This window comes from Lissotriton helveticus, chromosome 7 (assembly GCF_964261635.1).
Source record: "Lissotriton helveticus chromosome 7, aLisHel1.1, whole genome shotgun sequence".
In the NCBI taxonomy this organism is placed as follows: Eukaryota; Metazoa; Chordata; class Amphibia; order Caudata; family Salamandridae; genus Lissotriton; species Lissotriton helveticus.
In genome coordinates this window covers 780,039,694-780,059,318 of record NC_136068.1, presented here as the reverse complement: position 1 = coordinate 780,059,318, position 19,625 = coordinate 780,039,694, and the positions used below count along the sequence as shown (strand labels likewise).

At 42.7% G+C, this 19,625-nt stretch overlaps 1 protein-coding gene across 1 annotated transcript in view; it reads left to right on the top strand.

Annotated features, from left to right (window-relative positions):
* Nucleotides 1-19,625, top strand: part of LOC144767042 (protein bicaudal C homolog 1-A-like) — a 195,406-nt gene that overhangs the window by 122,869 nt on the left and 52,912 nt on the right. Inside the window, exons 13-14 of the mRNA XM_078650679.1 lie at nucleotides 924-1,044; nucleotides 19,368-19,401. Of these exons, the coding sequence (XP_078506805.1) occupies nucleotides 924-1,044; nucleotides 19,368-19,401 (155 nt within the window). The remainder of the gene's footprint in view (nucleotides 1-923; nucleotides 1,045-19,367; nucleotides 19,402-19,625) is intronic.

The window sequence follows — 19,625 nt, the reverse complement described above, 5'->3', positions numbered from 1 at the left end:
TTACCTCCTCTGCCACCGCTTTCGGAGGAAAAGCTGCTTCTCCTCTTTGAAGGTATAGACATTTCCAGTTTTCCTTTCATTCATGTTAATCTCCTGTCATAAAATCTACTATTGCTGGTAGTGGTGAATTATATTGAGTCTTGCCTTATTTTAGGTTTCTCTCAATTTATTAAACAATATAAAAAAAACTTGGTGTAAATTACAGTAGCTGGATAAGATGAGTAAACCACTAGAAAAAATTGTAACAAAGTAAATTCGAACTATTCTAGAAAATTGGAATCATCGGATTTTTGAAAAGTGAATTTTTGACTATCCAGTAAAAGGGAGTCAATTATGGGTCTGTCATCTTCCTAATCCGTCTCATTCTGTCTGCAGCTTTTGGCACCATCTACTAAATGCTGCTCTTGGGCAGGGTCAAGTCCCTAGTGGTGATTGTTTGTGAATACATCTAATTTGCTTTTTTATATGGTTAGTGAAACAGAAACATCTCTGGACTTTGTCCATGTTGTAAATGATGCATGTTTTTCTAAAACTTGACATTCCTGTTTTGACTTCCTCACACATAGGAACATGCTGGTACGGTAGATGAATCAAGGCAATTATTTCTTTATTTCATTTGGAGTGTAGGTTTGCCCTGATGCATCTTTTTCAATAATTGTGTGGGCTCGCAAAAAAAAACCAAAGGATTGTATGTTTTTCTTCTTAAAGCATTTTAAAATAATGAGAGCAGTCTGGTTAATGATGCGGAATGTTAGAGTTACAGGTAAATGTTTTTAGCTTAACATGTTCTGTAGATTCCACAACATTTTTTAATGGTAAATAATGAGAAAAATGTTCCAATATTCAGAGTTTAGTTTGATATTTCGGAATGAGGTCATTTTTAACATTATGTAACTAGGTCAATTTCTTACTTGTGCTTTCAGAAATATAAAAGATCTTCAAAGGTGTTTCATGCAAGAGGCAAAGAGCAGACAAAATCAAGCGGACACTATGGCTTCTACTTCATCAAGTGAAACAGCTAACATTGAGGAAAGGTTAAAAGCGGTAGGAGAAAATACGTATAGCTAATTTTTTGAAAATGTTTAGAACTAAAAAGGGCTATTAATGAAATCTGTAGAATGGTTGTTGCTGTATTTAGGGAAAGCCGAGTGGGAGTCTATGTTCTTTCTTTGTTTTTGTTTCGTATTAATAAAAAGTCAATGAAGAAATATAAAAAAAGGTTGCAAGATGGTCTGGTAATTATGTATGAAGGAAAAAAAGAAACATCCCTACTTGCTGCATAAATTTAATGGGACTACTAAAATAGGAAAATTCGGGTTAGCGGTTGCCCTAATAAGTTATTCCTTTTTCGTTTATACTTGTTTTCATATGAGGAAGAAAACAAAGCAATACATTGGATTTTATGCATTATATTCCCTGAGAAGATATCTTCATTGTCATTTTTAACATCAGCTGCAGATAAAACCAATTCATAGAGGTTGTTAAGTTGTTGTTCAGAAACAGTAACGCTTCCACACTGGGGGTACAACTGTACGTGTGAAGCACACTGTTTAATAAAGAACATCATCTGTACTTACAGACAAAGGGAATATTACAAAAAAAATCATATAAATGTTAACACAAAGTTTTGCTGGACCCTGTAGGAAGTGCAAGCCAATCTACATTTCTTTGGAGAATAAATGAGGACTCCACTATGCTGTTCTGAAAAAATATAGTCCTGAGAGGGTGACATTTGAGAAACGATGTGATATTGTAATGGCAGTCTATTCAAATAGACCTACTTTGTTCTCTGGATCCATTAAAATGTTTTATAGGTCCTCCTTTTTAAAATAATTTAAGTAGTGTGCTTTGAACCGGGGGCAGATTAACAGGTCTTTATCAGACAGAGAGTCCAAAAAGTTGTGATTAAGGTAAATTAAAATGAACCAAAATGAAGAAAGATGCATTTGAAAACATGAGAATTTAAGAGCTTCCTACCTTAATGAGGGGTAAGGAAGTGCTCTTGGTTCTGTGAGAAGAAGAAGGTAAACATTTGAAAAGAAATTAGTTCAGTGCTAGCGGGTGCTTCTGTTCAGTACAATGCATAAAAAATATCATTGGGTAACTGGATACCACGTGAGGCATCCACGTGCTTGTTGCACCCTGTAGGTGAGCTTGTGGAACTCCCGAATGGTGGAACGGATCTGCATAAGTCAGCCTTCTTGTGCTAATATGCATCGTGATGGGACTCATCCTCTCTTCTCTGGGTGAACCCTTAATAGGCATTCAATTTGTCTGTACTCTTTTCCTTATATAAATACAGTTATCAAAGAAAACAAATGAGTTTCTTATTAGGGCCACAAATAACCTGTCTTTCCCTAAATTAGGGGCCTATTAGGATGGCAGACGGACACCCCAGAGGTGGAGGGACCGTCCGCAGGGGCAGCGGCGGTCCCTTCGTGCGAATTAGGATGTGACCGCCACCCTGGTGGTCACATCCTGTATTCTTAACATTGCGGCGGGTGCTGCTTGAAGCAGCACCCGCCGCAATGTTAAAACTGCAAGCAGTGCATTTGCATGCACAAAGCGGCAGGCACCGCGCGGTGCCTGCCGCTTCGTGCATGCAAATGCAGGGGGTACCATAGGTACCCCCCATGTGCAACCCCACCCCCACCTTCACCCTGGGGGCCCGCAACGGGCCCCCAAAGAAAAGACTGTATGCCTATTCGTGGCGGCATTGCCGCCGCGGAAAGGCATGTCCCAGGGCAAATCCTAATATGGCTGGCGGTGTCTGATAGACACCGCCACCATATTAGAGCTTTTCCGCCGCGGTCTCGCGGTCTCGCGGCGGACGGTCTCCCCATCCGCCGATGACCCCCCAGCCATCCTAGTCTGGCGGGGGGGTCTTCACACACACCGCAGCGGTGAACTGCATCCTCCGGGCCGGCGGTGGCTTCTGCCGGCCCGGAGGATGCGGATTCACCGCAATCATAATCGGCCCCTTAGTAGTCCTAATTTTTTTCTTCATATTTAGAAAAGTGGTAATCATGCTGAATGTCTTTTTGCATACTTATCTCCTAACCTTTTGGTGCATCTAAGAATGTCCACTTTTGAATGGAAGTGAGTGTGCATTCTTTTATGACTATAATCCTGAAAGCACAGAGTAGGCACAAGGTAGCCACATTTAGATTAATGCCAATTGTCTAATTTCAAGTTGCCATCAATAACACAGTGCGAAATCCTCTTGTTAAAATTGTTGGTTTCTGTTTGTTTAACTAATGCAGTGCTCATGACTTTGGAAAATACAAATAAAATACAAACTTTACAGGATTAAAGAGTGACAAGCCTATAGCCTGACCAAAATGAAATGCTTACTTTACATGTCATTAGTTAAAATAATGCACCTTCTTGCATGGTTAGACCTGAGCTGCTGGGAAAATACCAATACAACGAATAATGCACCTTCTTGCATGGTTAGACCTGAGCTGCTGGGAAAATACCAATACAACGAATATGCTCCAGCAGATCATTTACATTACTCACTCACATCGTGCTGAACTACACAAAACACCGACAAGGTTTAAAAATTTAGACTGGATAGAGTTCATTATCTCAGAGTTAGTTGGATTGTAGACACTCATGTTCAACAAAAAACAGTAGAAAAGCTCACAATGACATAACTTATATCAAGTAAATAAAAAGTAAAGTTGCATTCCCCATTACAGGCTTACAGAACGTGTAGAGGTCTACATTGTCTATTATTTGAAAAGAAGGGGTTTAACCTCTTCCTGAAACTTATCTATGGATGTCTAACATATATGCAGAGGTGGGGAGAGCAAATCCATGTTGGAGTTTCAAAATCTATTTATATATAATGAATCTGAATAATGCTCACAAACTATTCAATGGTATAAGTGAGAATCTGCTGTGGATCCGCCCCTACTGAATATTTTGCTTATATCATTTTAAATTCTAAAAATAACTCCAGAACAATCTTTAAAATAGTGAAGGACATGACTGTTCCCGAATGTACACAAACCAAAAGTATGCCAACCCAAGCTTTGTGTGATAGCTTAGCGATTTTCTTCATGGACAAAATAAATAACATCATTATGTCGATGACAAAAGCTTGTGGGTTCCAAAATAATGAAGGATATGACTATCTACACTTTCCAAATACCTCCTACAGTAACACCTTAAATGCAGTCCTGTCAGAATTTGACCTGGATATTTTACAATGTGCAAAGGATGGGAACGGGCAGGTGGTTCCAACTTTTACAGGAAGGTCAGCACATAGTAATATTGACCATGTTATCGTTTCTGTTAATATTGTGAACTTATGCTCTACCCCACAGATTGTTGATTTGCTAATGACTGACCACAATCCAATCATAGTGAGACTGTATTTATGGGGGCATGAGCAAGTTGGGTCAAGCACTGTTATGAATAACATTGCCCCGTCCCATCGCAATGGTACTAGAGTTAAATGGAAGGGCGCTAATTCAAGTGAAATGTCTAAACAATCGTACAGGCCTGTGGTAATGAAATAGAAGATAGTTTATTGGATAGGACCGAATCAATCAAGATCCTGACCAATTTTGTTACAATCAATTAATCTATCTCTAAACTTTTTACTGTGACGTCATCGAGGAAACAAACACAGGCAAAGGGTTGGTTTGACCATTCTTGTACTGACTCCTTGAATCGCCTGAAAATAGCACTATCGCATAAACCAAGAACTAGAGCAGTAGTCTACGCCCGAAGAGCTGAATATAATTCTAATTTAAAACGTAGAAAGAAGGAGCTCCAACAGGAGGCGTGGGACAACCTTGCACTTGCTGCAGCAACCACTAATAACAAATTATTCTGGGACACGGTGAATTTTAAACTCCTTAAAAATGAATCTGTCCCAGATCTTTTAATTTATGTGAGTTGCGAAGAATGGGTGGCCTATTTTTCAAGTATTTTTAACTCTAGTTATACATCTTTGGCAGATTGAACAACCCCACACAATTGGCCTATTATTCAGCTGGACATCACTTTGGATGACGTTTTGATAGGTATAAGTGAAAGTAAATGGGGGAAAACACCTGGTGCCGACGGTGTTCCTATAGATGTATATACATCTATACCAGAACTATGGGGGCCTATACTCACAAGAGTTTTTAATGCTGCAGTAATTGAGGATTGCCCTTCTTCATGGGGGGAATCTGTTATTATACCCATTTATAAAAAGGGTGACAAATCCGAAGCGAAAAATATTCGACCAATCTTCCTACTCGACTCCTCAGTCAAAATAATGAGTAGAGTGTTATTTTTAAGATTGGAGGAGTGGGTCCTGGATAATGATATCTTGAGGTTGATGCAGCTCTTAAAACGATTCAGGCGGACTCCCCCTTAGTGGATGGTAAGGAAGTACCAGTCCTACTCTATGTGGAGGAGGCCGTGCTTTTATCTAGAACACCGATAGGCCTCCAGAAGTTAATCGATGGGTTTGCTGCCTTTATTAATAAGAGGAAACTGTTGATAAATAAGACCAAAACTTTCACAATGGTATGTTTCCCGAAATATAAATGTCTGAAACCCTTCTATATTGAAGGTAAAAGTACAAAATGTGGACACCTTTTGTTATTTAGGTATCTCCTTTTCCTCGGATGGGAAATGGAATCATGAAATGTCCCATGTTCGGGCAAAATTGAGGAAGAGCATATGCAGTGTTTTTAAATTTGCTACTAACTTGGGGGATCGACGCATCAAAGATATGATTGACATTTACAAAGCTAGATGTATATCGGTTGCACTTTATGGGGCAGGGCTATGGGGATACCAATCATGTGGTGATTTACAATTGGAAGAGAACTCTTTTTTAAAGAAGTTTTTATGTCTCCCGGTTTCAGCATCCTCTGAACTTATTCACTGTGAGGTTGGTCTTAACCATTTGATGGATTTGATAGCCATGAGACCGCTCCAGTTATGGAGTTCGATATGGTCAAAGGAGGAGACTATTTTTAACAAATCCATTATAAGTGATTCCTTGAGTTTGGATAATTATCTAAAGATACCATGGCTACAATATTTAGCTAAATCTTATTGGGACTTATTTGACCGCACTATCCTGGGAAATTACAATGATTTATCTACTTTGTCAAAACAGGAGTTAAAAAGTACCTTCATGTCCCATAAGAATGACCATAGGTTGGAAATAGCCAGGAAACAAACCATGTATCAGCTTTACCATCAGTATATAGATACATGCGGGCTTCCAAGTGTATCTTTCATTTGTCACGAGATCTTCCCATCACTATGTATTAACTAGAATGAGGTTAGGCCTTGTGCACCATCTGGTTGCGTTCTCCACGATGAAACAGCACCCGGCCTCCCCATGCTCCTGCGATGGGATTACAAAACAGAGCACTTTACACTTTCTACTTTCATGTGACCTGTTCTTGTCTTTTAGAATTGTGTACCTTAAACCACTGTTTAAAAAATTTGAAGCCAAAACCACTAATGCTGCTGTGACCCTACTCTTTGCACTGAAAGAACCTGAAATTTGTTTTATTACTGCTAAATTCTTTTTAAGTTCAATTAAGGCCAGGAAGAGTATGTTGTTTTAATGTAAATTACTGTCCCCATAATGTCTGGAGGGGGACTCATTGTTTAAGAACTTTGCACTTTTCATATTGCACTTTTTGAAACCTTTGTGATTTGGTTCTAACCATCATGACCTGTTATCTTGCTATGGGTCTACTGTTCCCTCAGGATTTAGGTCATAATATATGCACTTTATATTGTAATGCAATTGTGTTAAGCTGTTAGGTGTTTATTGTTTACATTGGCGATCATATTCATGTAATGCTGTTATGAGTTAATTGTTAGGATCTATGCTGTTATCTACGTACTTTATACTGCATTCTCCTATGCCCTGTGCCTTAGGTTTTTTTTTGTTTTGTTTTTTGTAATGAAGTTTTGTTAAGTTGTTGTCCGTTTTCTATAAGTGTAATGATATAATGTACGATGCCTAACGAAACCAGATTTTGTACGCCCTTTTTAAAATGGATGCCGACCTTTTATCAATTGTTATTTATTTATGTGTATATATATATTGTGCTTTTATGGTTGTTTTGTCCCAACCGAATAAAGCTTATTTTGAATTGAATTGAATTAACATAATTGATGGATTGAATGGGAATAATCCTTCTAAGGAAGAAGATTCCACTGCTAAAATCAATGAGACACTAGATTCAGGGGCGGAAAAAAGGGCAGAGTTTGGTCTATTGACCTCCTTGAACTACATTGAGCTACTCTCGGAGGAGGTTTTTTACAGAACTGCTGTGAGTGTGTCTTCGGGGTCCCCTTTAGACTCTCTCCGCCCCAAAATCTGGAAGGAGCTGGGCTCTGAGCTTTTCCCTACCCTTTTCCCTACCCTACCTTGTGTATGACCTGTAATAGCTCTCTAACTTCGGGTTCAGTGCCAGCATGCAGGAAACGGGCGGTGGCCACTCCACTTTTGAAAAAAGTGACACTTGACCCGACCTGCGCTGGTAACTACAGACCAATCTCTCTTTTACCCTACCCGATTAAAATCATTGAACGAATGGCCAGCAATACCTTGTCTCAGTTCCTGGAATCTAACTCTAGGTTGGACGATGTTCAGTTCGGTTTTCGATCTTGCCATGGAACTGAGACTTCTCTAGTGACCAGTGGCGGCTGGTGACATTTGAAAGTGGGGGCGTAACATTATTGTCGTACTGCATCGCTCGCACAGTACCGCATGTAGAAAAGGCCTCACTGCGCAGGCACAGTTGCAATTGGCACATATGACCATTGGTTTGAGTGAGATACAGAGAGACCAAGGATTGGATGAGCAGGTATTCTAAAATGTTTATGACACACTGACAGTGTGAGAAACTCGCACTGCCTCCCTTCAGCCTCAACTCCAGGTCGCAGTTTTGGGTCGTTATAAACATCCTCCAGCAACCTGCTCTCATTCAGACACCTAGAGGCGACTCAGATCACAATTTCAAGAATAAAACGGTGCACGAAAAAAAAAAAACGACACAAACACAACATCCTGGAAAAAGCCATTATCTATACACACACACAATCAGAATATTTGCACTCGGGTATCCATATAATTTGCAATGATGAGAGATCTCATGACACAAATGTTTGCCATTGCACCGTCCAGTCAACTTGGATGAATACAGTACAAAAAATCAACATACATTTCAGAGACAATTACTTTTTTCATCTATTAATTCAATTATATAAAGTTGGCAGGTGTCTTGTTAACCCTGTTCTCTATTGAAGGCTTGATACAACTTAGGATATGCCAAATAAGCATTTCTCTGACAAAATAAAGTATGTACTATAGTCTCCGACTCATGTGAGCTTAAACATGCCCTCTGAAACCCAAATTCAGAGTATGCTTTTTATTACAGTTTTCAAGTAAACAGTTTTACATAAATATAAAAGTGAAAGGCAGGTGTGTGCGGTTGGAGTAATAGTTGCCGCCTTAGGTGCCAAAATGGGAGAAAAACAATGAAAGAAGGGACACCAAAGCACCAAGCCGGAACATTAAAATAAAGCTGATGCAGCAGCTCTCGATATTGCCCTGGCTCAGGGGTGTGAAATTGAGGCTATGAGCCTGGGACAAGCCACAGTGGCTCTCCGCCACATCCAACACCTAGACTCGCAGCAAGCAAGCAAATAACACTCGCTCAGCAGAGACCTACCCACCTGAATATAGGCAGGAGGGGAAGGGGGACAGCGGCGTTACAGCTTTGGTGAGAGCACCACAGAGTCCACCACCTCAGGCAATAACTGCCCCAAGCATCCAGTCTTGGGCAAGCCACCTGTATCGCATCACAGGATGGTAAAATCGGGACTCTACGCACTCGCCTAGTCTCCTACTTCCAAAGCTTCTCACAGTCTCTTCCCATCTCGCCAATTCCTTCCCCCATTTACCCAGGTCAGGACGTTGGTGGATTTCCAGCTCATCGCCAATTGTCATCGGGCAAGTACAAGCGCCAATTCCGTAAACATGTCTGCAGTCTTCTGGGCGTCACTGCGAGCATGGAAACTCAGTAAACAAAGCTGCAGAGAAGTGTCTGTGGTTTGGCAAATAACTTCCAGTACAGTGGCCCAGTACAGAGCCAGCACCAGGTAAGTCGGGGTACTGAATCTCAGCCTGGTGAACAGGACTCGCTGCGCTGGTATATATCCATGAGACATGGCTCCATAGCGGGTTCAGATCAGATTTCAAGGCGCTGTACAGGCACACAGAGTTTAAACCATCTCGGAGTGATCTCTGTTACACATAGTCCAGCTCCAGAAATTTCCTTTAATAGTCTGGCTAAGAGTCGAATTAAAGGCCAGGGCTGCTTAAAAATCAAGGAAACCGAGAATATTACACACCCCACTGTTCACCGTCTCCCCACTACATGTGCCAGAAAGACTTTCATTTTAGAACAAACAGGCCACAAATATATATCAAATAAAAACAAATAAACTTACCGTCCGGAGACTCGTCCCGACTCCCGCCTTCCTCGTTTTCAACTTCTTCAACGTCCTGCGGCACGTCATCAGGAAGGCGGCGCAGCAGGCAGCCTCACTCCCCTCCACTCCACCGCCGCGTTTTTCATTGGTGCGGCCGGCTGCCCCAGGCTACGTCATTTTTTTCTCTGTATGCTGCTGCTGCAGCATTCAGAGAACAGGGAGAGTGAGTGGGTGCGTTACTCGAGGGCAGGGGGGAGTGGCTTGGGGGAGTGGCTTTGCCACTATTGTTAATACTGTTTGTTTGGGCGGCCTCAGGCTGCCCAAACAGTCAGTATTAACAACAGTGGGCAAGCCACTCACCCAAGCCACTCCCCCCTGCCCTCGAGTAACGCACCACCCACTCACTCTAAACCAGGAAGTGTTCTGCTTTCTCGCCATGCGAGAAGGCAGAAACAAATCACAAATGGTAGTTATATAACTACCATTTGTTTCTGCCTTCTCGCATGGCGAGAAAGCAGGGGGGGCGGCGCCCAAACGCCCCCATGGAGGAACCGCGTGTTAGACAATCTTCGTTTGCGGGCAGACAGGGGGCAATCGGGCATTCTTATTTTGCTTGACCTGTCTGCCGCTTTCGACACGGTCAATCATGGTATTCTGCTGAAAAGGTTGGAAGAAGTTGGAGTGTCAGGGACGGCCCTAGAGTGGTTCTGCTCTTATCTATCTGACAGAGGTCAGGCGGTTTTTCTTCCGCCGTATCAGCCTAAGTTTGCCAACATCCACCATGGCGTTCCTAAGGGCTCGGCGATAAGCCCTATTCTTTTTAATATCTACATGAGACCCTTGATTGGTATTATAAAGGCGCATGGTGTGAAAGTGGTGAACTATGTCTATGACACCCAACTTTTTTTCTCCCTAGAGGTAAATCAGTCGATTTCTTTGGCAACTTTTCATGACTACATGCATGATACTGCCCATTGGTTAAGAATTAATTCACTTCAATTCAATTCAGATAAGACCGAAGTCTTATACTGCACTGTGGGGAAGGTCCCTCCCCCTTTTCCGGACAATTTTTGGCCTTCTCGAACCACGTCTACTCTGGCTCCGGTTAAAGTAGTACGTAATCTGGGAGTCATGCTTGATGCCAACTTAACCATGGAAATTCATGTAAATAAGGTGGTGGGGAATTGTTTCTCCCTGATTAGAGCTTTAAGGAAGATCCTCCCACTGCTGCCAAAGATGGCCAGAGCGTTCGTCATTGGTAGTATCATTCTTAGTAAACTGGACTACTGTAATGCCCTACTGTTGGAGGCCCCTACATTTTTGATTGAACGCCTCCAAAGAGTTCATACCGTGGCGGCCAAATTGGCACTGTTGAAATTACGACGCTCGGCAGGCTCATTGGCCCTTGCAGAGCTCCACTGGTTGTCTATAATGCAGAGGGTCCAATTTAAGTCTCTATGTCTGGTCTTTAAAGCCCTCATGGCCTTGGACCAATACCTCTTCAAGAGACCTTTACAGGGTATACTCCAAGATGTCTTCGCTCTGCCACCGCTTGTTTGGTGAAAGTTCCGAAAATTCGAAGAGCTAAGTCTGGAGGCAGGGCGTTCAGCTCGGCTGCTGCCAAGCTCTGGAACAGCCTTCCTTTGGAATTTAGACAGCTCCATGATCTTCTGCAGTTTAGGAAGAATATCAAAACATGACTTTTTCCCAGAGCTTGACAGCTCTGGAACTGCCCTGTTTTGTCTACACCCGCTCCCTCCACTGTCTGATGAGAATTCACGTACTATAGCGCCAAGATACCCGTTGGGTGATAGCTGCGCTTTACAAATGTTGTATACAATGCAATACAATACAATACAATGGAAAAGCTTTCTTTTAACCCTAATTTCTACGATACTTGGATTCGAGGATCTAAGGGCCATCTTAGCCCTTTAGGAACAGACCTTTTACAATTTAAACCTTGGAATGAAAGAATGATTTTCAATCTTTCAGTATCTCATGCAGCTCATGGTCAACTGCTTTTCCTGAGATGTATAACTGAGTTTTTCTGTGGAAAGATGCTTGGAAGACATAGAGGAAATTGGTCATACTTCTTGACACCACTCATATTCTTAACCGTCAGCAGTTACATAATTAATTAATGGTGAGTTTTTTGGTTGAAACTCTTTGGTATGCATGATCAATGGGTGACTGACTGGCTAATTACATTTCTCATTCTCACACTATCCAAATTATTTTCTAAACTCCACTACATTTAGTAATGTCAACTTGATAAGCTATGTTTGGAAATGGACCTCTTCTGTACTTTCTGTTCTCGCTTTCAGCTCATGCCTATAAACTGAGAGGATTTCTCAATCTAAGTGAATTCAGTTACAGAAAGTGGAGATTCATCAATCATCAATAAAATATATGTTTAAAATAAGGGAGATGAGGAAAATTAATACACTCTCAGATGAGTTTGTGCGACTATGTGGGTGAATATAGTACGCAAAACCTACAAAGAGAAAATCTGGAATGAGGAAACGAAGTAACAAAGAATGGCTGAATTTGCTTGTCGCCTCCAACAACGAAGACCAGAGGAGTTCTGAATGATTGTGAACTGCATGGAAAAATATCCAATCCCGGCCAACTGTAACAGAGAGGATGGTTGACTCAATCATATCAAATCATTATCGGAGGACCCATATAATGAATCAACAAATTTCCATACAGATCAATACAGAACCCAACAGTCCTCCTTGTGTTAATTAGATTACACCCTGGAACAATTAAAAATATGCATAAAGAAAAGTTGAGCAGATAGCGCCCCTGGAACAAATGGTCTTCCAGATGTCCTCTATAAACAGGACCCAGATGCCTGACCAAAATCTATTGAAGCCTATATGCATTCTGTCTCACCACTCAATCCATCTTAGCATCAGGGTGCAGGTAATATTGCAACATATTTATAAAAAGCGCCCCACTGCTAGCCCAATCAGCTACGGGCTAATTTCTTTGCAGGATGTAGAATCAAACTATTTTGCCAATCTATAACTGAAGAACCTGGAGACCTAGGCCCATAGCAGACATTTTATAAAATTTAATGAAAGAGGCTTCCAGGCAGCAACAAGTACCATAGATAATTTGGTTAGTATAATAATGATAACCCATCAATTAAAAAGCATCTCTTTTATTCCTGTTTCGTAGATTTCTCCATGACTTTCTATCGAGTGAACAGAAATGTTCTCTGTAAAAACCTGGAGAATTGGCATATCCCTTCCCATCTCTTGCAGGCAATATAGTTTTTATCTATAGGCTCTTGGGTTCAGGTTAAGCTGGGCACAAATTGGACCATCTCACCAAATATTTACACTCACAGAAGCCTTAAGCAAGGCTGTGCCTTCGTGCTGATGCTCTTAAACGTATACAGTGCCTACTTGAGCATTCAACCTGACGTAACCAACTTGCTCCCACCAAGATTAGGCCAACAGCTACCCACTGTACTGCAGTATGCTGACGTTCTTGTACTGTTACATCAAATGGAGATTAGTCTCCAGAAGCTTTTCTATGTGTTAAACATATGGAAGCAAGCTTTTGAAAACAAAAAGTAGTATTATTCTGGAAAAAACCAATAAACCTGGCTCTTGGTTTCTTGGTGAAAGGTGGCTGGAAAGAATCACTAAATACAAGTACTTGGGTGTATGGCTGAAAGAAAGCGGTCGGGCAATTACAGCACCTGAACTCACACACACCAAGGCCATCTCACTCTGTTTTGCCTTCCAATCATTGGTGTGCAAAACTAGCCAACCTTCATTTACCCCATACTCAAAGTAGTAAAAGCAAAACTGATTCCAGGTGCAGCATACGGCATGGAGCCATATCCCAAAAAATTTGGACATTTTCTCAATTACATTATTTTTAATATTTGCAAGCTACTGTTAAAACTGACACAACACTCAGTGCAGATTAGGTTAGAATTTGGATTGATGGACCAACAGGTGACTCGGTAAACAGCATTTCTGAAGAATGCATTCAAATTACGCCATGCTTGCAGCCGGACAATACAGCAGGTTGATGCAAAATTATCGCGAGGGAGAGGGGTCATTGGAAATCATGGGAGACTTAGCTAACTTACAGGTGTGGACCTGGAATGTTAACAGGTTGGGGAACAAGATAAAGCGTAAGCTGGTTCTTCAACATATTAAGAGGCACTCCCTGGACGTTGTACTAATAAAGGAATCCCACCTCAAAGGGAGCAAATGCAAGGTTTTAGATCGTTTTGGATACAGATTAGAGGACTACTCTGGATATTCAACCGGAGCGCGGGGAGTGGGAATCCTGCTCCGTAATGCGCTGCCCCTGGTTGTGTCTCGGACCTGGGTAGATGAGTCGGGTGCTGTGCAGCAGTGGCGGGTAAATAGGAGGGGTGATTAATTGTATTGTGTTCAATCTACATCCCCCCAACGCTACACAATGTTATTTTCCCACGGGTCAGCTCGTTTCTGGTTGCACAACCTTTGGGCATGCTATTAGTTGATGTGGGACCAGAGTGGGCCAGAGGGGGGAGCACGACCTACCGGGATTCTTGACGGCCCTCGGCCTGGTAGATTTGTGGTGGGTGCATAACTCATTTGCATGGCAATATACATTTTACTCCGCGCGCCATGGATCCTTCTCTAGTCTGGATCGCCTCCTCACATGAAGCGGTGGGGTGGGAGACTTTTTAAACCCATGACATATGACAAGGGGCATCTTGGACCATTCCCTAGTGGGGGTGACCTTAAGGGGCCCTCTTCTAGACAGAGCTGCATTCCCGAGGATTGACCCCTGGCACCTGCGGGATCCGGTACTGAGAGATAAAACCCAGGAGAGCTTGGAGCTGTATTTTCGGGAAAATAAAGGGACAGTGGACTTGCATATAACCTTGTGGGAGGCCTACAAGCCGGTGCATAGGGGTCAATCTCAGACTTTAATTGGGCCAAAAAGAAGGAAGATACTATACAAATCAGGTCGTTAGAGCAAGAGATCACTCGAATGGAGGCGGAGGTATCAGGTAACGACACTGGTGACCTGCCCCACAGGTTGGCACTGGGCAGAGGGACTTGCAAGCCTTGGCCGAAAATGGAGCGAGAGCATATGCCATGGCTACACAGCATCGCCTATATTATGTAGGCGATAGAGCATCTAGACTTCTGGCATGGTTGGAAAAGCGCATTAGAGAGCTATCATGGGTGACAGGTGCGTGACAAGGAAGGGGTGCTGAAAACAATGAGTATTGATATAGCAGAAACATTTGCAGCACACCTGGAGGATGTTTATGCACCAGTGTGCACTAGATCCGAAAGCGATGGTGAGGAACTTCTTAGAGACTTTTTCTTACCCACGCTAACTGAAGAGGTGAGTGAGGCCCTTGAGGCTGACCTCACAGAAGAGGAATTGCAGGGGGCCCTGGGACTTCTCCATTCAGGGAAGGCAGTGGGTCCTGACGGACTCCCTATCGAGATATTACAAATGTCAGGCTTCCATAATAATACCACCATTACGGGATTTGTTGCTCGAGGTGCGAGACCAAGGTCAGTTTCCGGCAGACCAGTGGGCAGCCACAGTAGTGGTAATACATAAGGAGGGGAAGCCCCCTGACCAATGTGCCTCATATCGCCCAATTTCCTTGATTAACTTAGAAGCAAACGTGCTGGCCAAGGTTCTGGCAAACAGGCTGGTGCCTGTCATCTCAGAGATTACACACGTGGACCAATCGGGATTTATGCCAAATAGGAGCACCCACCACAATCTTCGGAGACTGTGCGGAGTGCTCCACATGACGCGGGATCCAGCTTTTCAGCAGACAGCATTGATGGCCCTAGACACGTCAATGGCGTTTGAAAGTATAGAGTGACCCTACTTGTTCATGGTATTGTGTAAGTTGGACTTCGGCCCTCACTTCTGTAACTGGGTGAAGCTGCTTTACAGGGAACCGCTGGCTCGTGTGCGGGTTAATGGGGCGCTGTCCAGACCCTTTCAGCTGCGGAGAGGCACCAGACAGGGATGTCCTCTGTCCCAACTGTTGTTCGCCCTTGCACTAGAGCCGTTGGCACACAGGATTTGGAGGGACCCAATAATTTGGGGCATGGAGGGACCTGGGGGGTGGGAGGAGCAAATCTCGCTATATGCAGATTACATCCTCCTGTACCTAGCAAGGCCGTACCACTCGATGACATTTTTTAATTGTTCAGGTGCTGCTCAGGATACATGATTAATTGGACAAAATCAGTAATCTTTCCACTATCAGGTCCTCCACCGAGAATACCGACACGATGTGTGGCCCCAGTGGTCGAGGAGGGATTTAAGTACCTAAGCATATACATAGTAAGGGATCATGAGACATTCCTGAGGAAGAACCTGGAGCCCCAGATAAATTGGCTGAGTGCTGACGTACTTCACTGGCGTGCCCTCCCATTGTCTCTAATGGGCAGAGCGGCCCTGTTTAAAATGATGGCCCAGCCACGCCGCCTGTACGTCCTCCAAAATACCACCTGTTCAGTTCCCTCAGCAGTTTTTAAAAAGATAGCACAGGAAGTTGGAACACTTCTGTGGCAGGGTGGTTCTCCCAGGATAGTGCTCTGTGAATTACAAATGGGAGTGTACGATGGGGGATTGGTGGTTCCGCACGTTCGACTCTACTACTGGGCCTCGCAGTTGCTTGTCATAAATGACTGGGTGTACTCTGATGCGCATGAGCCAGCCTATAGAGTGGACAGAGCCAACATGCCAAGTGGAAACTGCGAACCACTCTTGTACTCCAGAAAGGCTTGATCGGAATGGCCGACGTACACTGGTGCATTGGTGAGGTGCTGGAGAGAGGCATATAAATTCCTGGGCTGGACGGAGATATTGACCAGCCGGACTCCATTGTGATCAGGGTACACACTGAAAGAAGTAGCCACACAAGGAAAAGGTGGAAACTGATAGGAATCGAGGGCTTGGGTAACGTGTGGAAGGAAAAGGCCCCTATAGCCTTTGAGGTTCTAAGGCAGGAGTACAATCTAAATCAATCACAGAGATATCATTAACTAAGATTGATGCATGCCCTGTGGCAACAAGGTACCCCTGTTCCTGGCCACTCCTCTCTGGAAGATAGGTTACTACTAGACCCCATCCCCGGAAAGGGGACATCTACAATATATCGCAAGTTAATAAATAATGTGCCAGACCCCTTGGTTACCCTGCGTGCGTCCTGATCTGCTGATCTTGGGAGTATAGAGGATGAAGATTGGCTAGAGGCAATACAAAGGCCAAGGGAAATTGCAATCCAGGCAAGATTTAGATTGGTGCAACTTAAGATTCTGCACCCTACTCACTACTCACATACACACTTATATAAATGAGGTAAAACTCACACACCGCTATGTTTTAGGGGTTGTCAACGAGAGGGATCTTTTTTTCATATCCTATGGGAATGCCAGGAGATTGCCCGTTTCTGGTAGAAGGTCACAGAAGTGATGTTGTGGGTATCTGGAATGACCGTCCCAATGGACGCCAAATGGCTACTTCTGATGGTTAAGGGAGACCTTGACTGGCCTAGACATGTGGGAGTATGGCCAGCCTTGGCAGCAGGAATTGCTAAAAGAAACATTGCGAGGAGGTGGGGAGCGCCTTCTCCGCCACCGTTGAGAGAGTGGGAAAGGGATCTGGACTGGTGGCAAAGAAAGAGTGTACAAAAGTAGGGGCTGTGTGAAAAAGCGGGAGAAAATATGGCATCCATGGCACCGATACCGAGAAAGGCTGGGGGATGAATAGGACACGTAAGTCATGTTCGGATATAAGAATTGCGGGGGATTAGTGGATGGGCCTTTTCGCCTTTGGTCTATTGATGTTGTTGATGGTTAACTTGTGTCTTTGAAGCCATTGTACGTATACGATTCCCTGTATATCCCTTGTGCAATAGCGGTAATGTCAAAGCTGTACCATGTGAGACTATATCTAAATCATGTAAAGAATGGTCTTTTGTTTGAGCAATGTTAATAAAAATGTTTTAAAAATTACGCCATGCTCCAAATTTCACCCTTAAACTTTACAACTGGGAGAAGGTGCAACTAGGTCTTGCCAACATAAAGGACCCATTGATGGCATACATATGGCAACTGAGTTGACCTCATTGGGAGCAAATGCTCTGTTGGACCAAGATCTGTCATATGACTGCTTTGAGAAACTCCTCAATAAAATGGCAAAACGGGATGCCCTTGCAGCAGATAAATTGCGGCCACAGATCTACCTATCAGCAACCTTTGCAGCATATTACATAATTAGATTGATGCAATTACGCTTCAGACTCCCTTGATTGTCTGCCAAAATGGGTGGTAAAGCCAATCAACAAAGAATGCCGGCTCTGTAATGACCAAAAGGAAACCTCTGCCCACATAGTACATGTTCTGCCTTACTCAGTGAGCACAGATTACGGTTATGAACCACCTTTAATTAACACAGCATAGGCACCTGCCAACAAGCCATCATCTTCTGTCTGCAAGGCAATTATACTCAAGTGGTCACCAGATTTATCAAATAAATTATTCATGCTGATAGGGTATTAGAGGTGCTGCTGGAAGTCATGTCTTATTGATGCTGTTTTTTTAACTAGGGTTGAACTAACAAGTACAGGTAAATCCTAGTTCTCCAGCATATGGATGGTCTATCCCTGTCAACCTGGGTTCATAGGGGTCTGTCTTTCTAGGCGTATCTCAAATGTATTTTAAATTAACAGCAATTTTTGTTTTTGAAAACACATTTTATTGAGGATTTTTTTGTAAAGGTTTTGACAGCAACAAAATAATGCAGCGCCATGCAAAGTGATAAACGTACAACAACAAGGCGCAATGCTTCTTGCATAACACCCACCCACAGACCGCCTGCAGGTTCCCTCACCATAGAAGGAGGTAAGTCCCAAAGTAATACGAGACACAGTGTCAGTGGTTCAGACCACCATAAGTCTGAATTTCCGGATCTAGTCCGGATCCGTGTGCATCAGGTCGCACAGTGATGCCCTCTCTGTAGTTTGCCCACTGCTACCAGATTTTTTACATATTTGTGAGGCATCCCCGGGCATCCTCTATTCAGGCACCAGTCTGAGCCCTGCATCCACTCTCCGACTTGGGGCAGTGTGGTATCTTTATAGTGGCATGCAATATCCCTTTTAGCCACAGTCAGGCCTAGCCAGAGAAAGATGGTTGTGTATCAGTCATCCTCAAATTCCGCCATATATATATATATGGAGGAGGATCAACCTCGGTTCCCATGAAAAGGGTAAACTCATTACTTGGCTCAAACAGGCCAGAATTTGAGTCCAGTATGCTTTTGCTGCAGCATATCCCCACATCTTATGGATGAATGTACCCTCAGACACAGCACATCAGTGAAAAGAGCGGGAGGCGATATAACATGAACAGCAATTTAACATTAATATTTACACTTAGAGAACTTTGCATTTTGCACAAAGAATTCAAATGCATCTCAGGATTAGATATAAACTTGATACAGTACCATATGTCCGTGTGGACAAACTGGCCATCAACTTTAAGGTTGCCAATGACGTGTTTCGCAATCTTTAGCTATTTTGGACTTACTTCTGAATTGAAGCACCTACATTGTTTATGTACTTGGTCTGTACGTATATTAATAATATCAACTGTTTTAAAATAAATGGGTTTAATTAACTAAAAGCAAATACACTCAACTCAACGTTTAGACCTGAAGTACAAAGAATTTTTTAATGTGTAAATTTGCCTTCCCCCAGGAAATACCTGAGTGATTTACATCTAAGTCAGGTGTAAAATATATTTACTCATCTAAAATCCTTTGTGAATGATGCCGTCTATGAGTAAAGTTTTGGTAAATTAATATATGCATTTTTTTCCTAGGACTATGAGAGAAAGAAGCTTTTAGCAAACAAAGGTAAAAACATGTTATATATTCTATTCATTCCAGTATTCATCATTGGTATGTTGCCGCATTTATGACAGTATTGTTCTTAGATTTGTGGGCTGCAAACAGTCAATCCTAAAATCAGTTATGATCAAATGGTTTTACATAATATGAACAGAAAGCATACAGGGATTTTGTCTATTTCATTTTTGAAAAAAATGATTCACTGTAACAAGTGATTCATAAAATAAAAC